Source organism: Lithobates pipiens, unplaced genomic scaffold (assembly GCF_037356315.1).
Source record: "Lithobates pipiens isolate NorthernLeopardFrog02 unplaced genomic scaffold, aLitPip1_a1.2 Scaffold_19, whole genome shotgun sequence".
Taxonomy (NCBI): Eukaryota; Metazoa; Chordata; class Amphibia; order Anura; family Ranidae; genus Lithobates; species Lithobates pipiens.
This window is the reverse complement of record NW_027507764.1, coordinates 110,338,970-110,344,969: the sequence shown is the minus strand read 5'-3', so window position 1 is coordinate 110,344,969 and position 6,000 is coordinate 110,338,970. Positions and strand designations below refer to the sequence as shown.

Here is a 6,000-nt window from a genome sequence, read left to right as displayed (position 1 = left end):
GGGACACAAACGGTATTTGGTTGATTTACTAAAGGCAAATACACTGTTCACTTTGCAAGAGATGTTGCCCCATAGCTTAGTGAATGAGAAGCATGGCTGACTTTGATCACCCAATCACGTACAAGCAAAAATGCTGTTTTTTATTTCCTTGCATACGATTGGGTATTATTTGCAAAGTGAAACTTTACCACATTCACTAAGCTCTAGGGCAACTTTTCTTGCAAGGGGAACAGCTTATTTAGGTTTAATAAATTCACTATTATATGCATGAAAAATCTACGCTTTCATCCTGTTTGTATGAATTTCTGTATGGTGCTGTATAGTTGTATAGTTTTCTCCAACAATCCAAAAATTGCAAGTTATGTGGCTACCTCTCAGACTGGCCATTATGAGTGAGTTTTCTTAGGGGTATGGGAACAATGAATGTGAATGGATTTAGGTAATATAAATACTTTTAAAAACTCTACCTGAAACCTATTATTTTAGATCAGATGTCTTCAAACTTTCAAAACATGGAGCTAATTTACTGTCCTTCAGACTTTAGGAGGGCCATATTGTGGCTATCAGGAGTGGAAAATGACCCAGCATCAGTTGGAGTAAACAATGCCCCACTGTTGGGGTCATTGGACCCCATTGTTGTTGTCATTGGGAGGAATTTTGCCCCATTGTTGGTGTCATTGGGAGGAATTGCACCAAATCACTGGTTTCAGTAGAAGGAATTGTGCCCTATTGTTGGTGTCACTGGAGGAATTGTGCCCCATCACTGATAGAAATAGTTTCTCATCATTAGTGTCATTGGAAGGAACTGTGCCCCATTGTTTGGTGTCATTGGGAGGAATTGTGCTTTTTCATTGGTGTCAGTGAATGAATAAAAATAGTGCCCCAAGGGCCGAATAAAAGCAAGAGAAAGGGTCACATCTGGCCCATGGGCCACAGTTTGAAGACCACCGTTTTATATAATGAGACACAATTTTATCACCCGCTTGATCTTTATTCCTGCCCATTATTAGACAGATAAATTCACACACAAGTGCATAAAAGTAATACAATTAAAGTAAACTGCACATGTGTTGAAAAGGGCAAAATAGTCCATATTAGATGATAAATAAGGTGCCCAGATTTCTTCCTTCAGTGTAGGCAGCTTCAGTGTGACAACATAAAGACAAATGGTGTACTTCCAGCCGATAGTGACCCCTCAGTGATCCTAGTATTCTCACCTTAATGAGTAATTGAATAGGCTTTTGCTTATATGTAAAACTCATCCTCTATCGATGCTAGCCCACTTGTAGTCCTTCTCAATTCATTTGGATATCCTATGGTGGTGGTCCCTTTAAGACTCCCAAACATGGGCATATCCGTATGTTAGGGTAGAAACAAAGAAGCCTCTCATAGTGTAATTTTGCTAATAATTTTGGTTTTTATTAAAGGAATAACTCTTACATTAAAAAAAAGCTGTAAAAACACCTTTGGTATCATATACACAGCATGAAAATGCTCTCCATACACCTCTTCCGGTCCAGAATGCCATACACGTTACGTCACGTCCATGTGACTTCATCAGGGGACTGTCTGATGATTTATCTATATCTCGCATAATTTGAGGTTATTCGTTTTAAGTATAATTTTATTTGATTTGCGCAAAACACTTAATCATATTTATTATTTTATTACTTACATAGTGTGGTCTTTTGCAGCAACCAGACTGTGAATATTTTTTGTGCAGGTATTAGTATATACATTATTTGGTTCACATACTATAGAGCTTTAACACAGAGGTAGCACAGAGGTATTTTTATTTATTGTTTATTCCTGCCTATTACCCCACCATGGAATACTTTTACCATCGCTACTGGGGAAACAAAGGTTTAGTTGTGAGCTGAATTTCCCAATTTTGTCTCTGGAATGCATTCTTCATATATTCTGATGGATAATCAGCTATGGGAATCATGATACCATGATTCTGGGGTCATCAGTCACTACACAGCAATATATGGAAAATGCACTTCAAAAAGAGTAAAACAAAGGTTCAGAGCAGAGGAAGATCTGGCAGCTTGCCAGAAAATCCTTACTCCACTCAAAACTAAAAACAAATTTCACTGACATGCTTCTGTAATGGAGAGCATGTTGGCATTGTGGAGATGTAGTCAATTGCCACTAAGGGCACTGTACAAATTAAAAATGAATGTTCTTCAACAAATCAAAATATACTTATAGGTTAAGTGTCTTATGCCTATACTTGCTCTTGTGTGGGCACAGAGCTTTAATACAAAATTTATGAAGAGGAACACTCTGACTTTGGCTGGGTTTGTGTTTTGATTCGTCTCCACTACGACCACAGGAATCATGATTGAATTCAGCTTTCCCTTTTAATAGGTGCACAAGACATGGTCTCACGTAAAAAAAATATATTAGTGGTTGAATTAATTGAATGTGGTTGTTTTATGGCACGCTTAAATGCATTGCTAATTTGACTGCTGTAGTACTGATTTGCTACATTAAAAAACATATTTGTATTATTATGAGCTACTGACTGGTTGCTAAGTCCGCTTGAAATACCACTTATTCTAAATATCCATCTTCCACAGTATTAATTTTTGGCTGAATATATATTCAGCTCTAAAATACTACACAATGGTGTATATAATATCTGTATTAAATGTCATACCGTATGTTAATCAGAAAAAATGGCAAGTGTTGCCAAATATATTGTATGGCAAAAAAACTACATCAGTTTCACTGCAATAAAAATGGGTGTAACTGAGAGAGTAATACTAAAGAATAAAGAGATCATATAGATCTATAATGTGGTGACACCATTATGAGAAATCATCTCTATTTAAAATAAGATCATTTTTTCCTTACTACTAGAAATTGCATTTTATAATCAATATGATGTAAATGAGCAAAGTATACTCCCTTTTACTGAGCTCATGTTAAGGGCAATGCTGGCTATTTGAGGGGTAAAGATGTGCATCAAGGTCAAACAAGGTTACTGTTACAGTAGAACACAAATTTGCCTACATTGGTACAATTAACCCCATAAATAACAGGTCCTACAGGAATGAAGGAAAATAAAATATCGACACATAGCATGGCAGACGGAAAAAATACACATTTTGTAAGTAATACTCTTTCAGTTAAAAACATCCTAATAATATCTCAGGATCGGGATTGTCCAGGAACCACCTTACACCAGACATTATTGTTCAAACTTTGAATATTACCATTCAACATATCCGCTTGTTATGATTTTTTACACAAACCTCATACAGCGATTATTTTAAATATAGTTTATTAGTAAGTGAAAAAACACTAAGTCCAAGTGTGTTTAAAAATATGAGGCTTTTTACTGGTATAGAATTTTTTTTTTTTAACACCGCTTATACACAAGTCCATTATTTTGCAGCAAACAATCTTTGGTATGTATCTCATGTCGAAGGATGACCAATCATGATTGAGAAAAAAAAAAAAAATACTATACAATTACGGTAATGCTTTGAAATAGGAAAATCTTCTAAAATGTTTTTTGGTCTTCTACAGCTCACTGTGTGGAATATCTTTACAAAAACCTATAAAAACAAGAAAAAAAAACACAGCTCAAATCATAAAAACACAACATATCATATGGTTTAAAAGAGTCATAGCTACATAAACATATTCAGTATGCTGCTAATATACTGTCAACAGTGTATTAAAAAAGATACCTATTTGATAAGGTAATATAGGATCAAAGGACATTCTATGAACTGCAATTTTAAGGTCAAGTACAATTGGCAGGTGAAATTTTTCTGCTTTATAATGAAGAACGATGACAGCAAAAGCAGTATTATAAATATTAAAATGAATGTACTCTAAAAGAAAATGCCATCTAATTTCCTTCCCAAGAGATCTAAATTTTTTTTTTTATAAAGCACCATTAAATGAGTTCTCTCCAGTCCAAAGCTTTACTTTAATATGTGACATGGCATAAGTAATTGTGCTCAGTAGATTGCTTGCAACATATATTTGGATTAGACCTGTAGATATAAAAGACTTGTGCTGATCACTAGGAAATAGTACCCCATATTAGCCTCCACATTCGCTTCTTTCATCAAGCTGTGTGGCAGGTCCACTGATCAGGATAGATTATCATTTTTATCTGGTCCACCATACATAATAAGCATTTGTGTATCTTGTTCTGTTCCTCACATTGTACCTACATTGTAAGACCACACCTTCCATTAGAATGAATGCTCCTGTACTGTTAACATGGTACAACTCACTCATCTATACTACACTGCGACAAGGAGTATAAATAAAGCTTTGTTTTACCAAACAATTGGCCTATTAAGCTACCCTCTGTTTTTTTGTTTTTTTTTGGTTTTGAAAGAGTAATTTAATCATGTTACTTTCCATACATTTTTCACGTATTCTCATTTTATGCAGCTCAACGTTTCGTGACTAAAATAACTAATTTTAAAGGTATCATCATGGAGCAATCAAAACATTGGTTTAGGTTAACGTGTTCTTTTGAATGAAAAAAATAAAATAAACACTTGTGCCAGTAAGCAGCAAACTGAAGTGCTCCAAAAACATAAGTAAAGAATTAAATTTACAAAGATTCTAACAATAAGCGCAAATAAAACACATTGACTATTTGCATTCTCTGCATCTCAATATGTTCTAAATTATATTATATTAAAGTAAAAGAGAGCTAACGTGACGTTAATCCGGAGTCTTCAACCAGCTTATGAATTTACCAAAACCAGTAAATACTCTACAATATTTTGTAACTTTATATCCAGCAAGCAATATAAACCTACTGCAGTTCAGACACTGTGCAACCACAAGACTCACCATGGCCCTAAACAGGCATGTAATGACTTATAGTTCAACAACATCTGGAAGGCCAGAGGTTGCTTGGGGATTTAGATTTGTACACTACACCTATGATGGCACGGGGAATTCTACAGTACTGTGTTAATATTTAAAAAAAAAGTACAAGTATTTCTGGTTCGTACATTAAAATATGCAAGTATAATAGCTGGTACGTCCTTTTGGAAGCAAACCTTTGTTTGCCTATTCAACTAAATTTTATCAAATAGAGAAATATTTTAAACATAAAGAAATTAAGTCATGACATTTAATCACAATGATGTGTTGTGATTTTCAAGAACAAACAAAAATAATAAAACTAATATTTTAGAGAAGCCTTAATGCACGTGGGAACCAATCATGATTAAAATGGCTATAGGGAAGGCTCGCAATATATTTTTGTACAGTTTAATTAGAACAAGCTATATGATAATAAAAACTAAAATGCAATTTGATACTCAGGGCATACTTCAGTTTAAATGAATTTTAAATGTATTTGTATCAAGTCCACTTTTGATTGATCCATGTACTGTACGCTGTTCAATAAAGGCTAGTATGCAATATGTTTGTTTTTGCCTTGTGTCTTTTATTTAACACCAATCACCTAAAAGCATCATATGAATATTTTTTTTTTTGGCGTAAACAACTGCATTTGGAGTCATTGCCATATGTCTCTGCCAAAATACAAAAAATATTCCTTGACTGGTGTACGAAGCAATAATACTTAAACGCAATCTTTTCGTTAAACTAAATTAAAAACAACAACCTGGTGATCAATAAAAATTCCTTAAAATAATTACCTGTGGACAAGCTAAACAGAAAACAAGGAATATGTTAAGATAAAGAGAAATGGCCATTGCGTAAATCAAGCTCAGGCTTCTTGGCCTATCCATATCGGCATAAAAAATACATAATTCAATAAAATATAAAGCTTTGTGGTTAGAGATTCCCAGACTTTTTAAACACACCTGAAAATTAGACAAATATTGAATAAACCTTGATATCTTACTTAGAGAAAAAGATTTTAAATGGTAAACATCGATTAACACGCATCACTTTTTTTTTTTACTTCTGAATATGCTTTGTGCTTCTGTGATGTGCGATTCAAAAACAAGTATTTGAAAATCTGCGAGTTTACCTGCATGG

At 34.0% G+C, this 6,000-nt stretch overlaps 1 protein-coding gene across 2 annotated transcripts in view; it reads right to left on the bottom strand.

Annotated features, from left to right (window-relative positions):
• Positions 1–3,275: 3,275 nt before the first annotated feature.
• Positions 3,276–6,000, bottom strand: part of CNPY1 (canopy FGF signaling regulator 1) — a 217,620-nt gene continuing 214,895 nt past the window's right edge. For both annotated transcript variants that reach the window (XM_077491159.1, XM_077491158.1), the window contains exon 6: positions 3,276–3,569. In XM_077491159.1, coding sequence (XP_077347285.1) covers positions 3,535–3,569 — 35 coding nt within the window. In that variant the 3' untranslated portion in view covers positions 3,276–3,534. The remainder of the gene's footprint in view (positions 3,570–6,000) is intronic.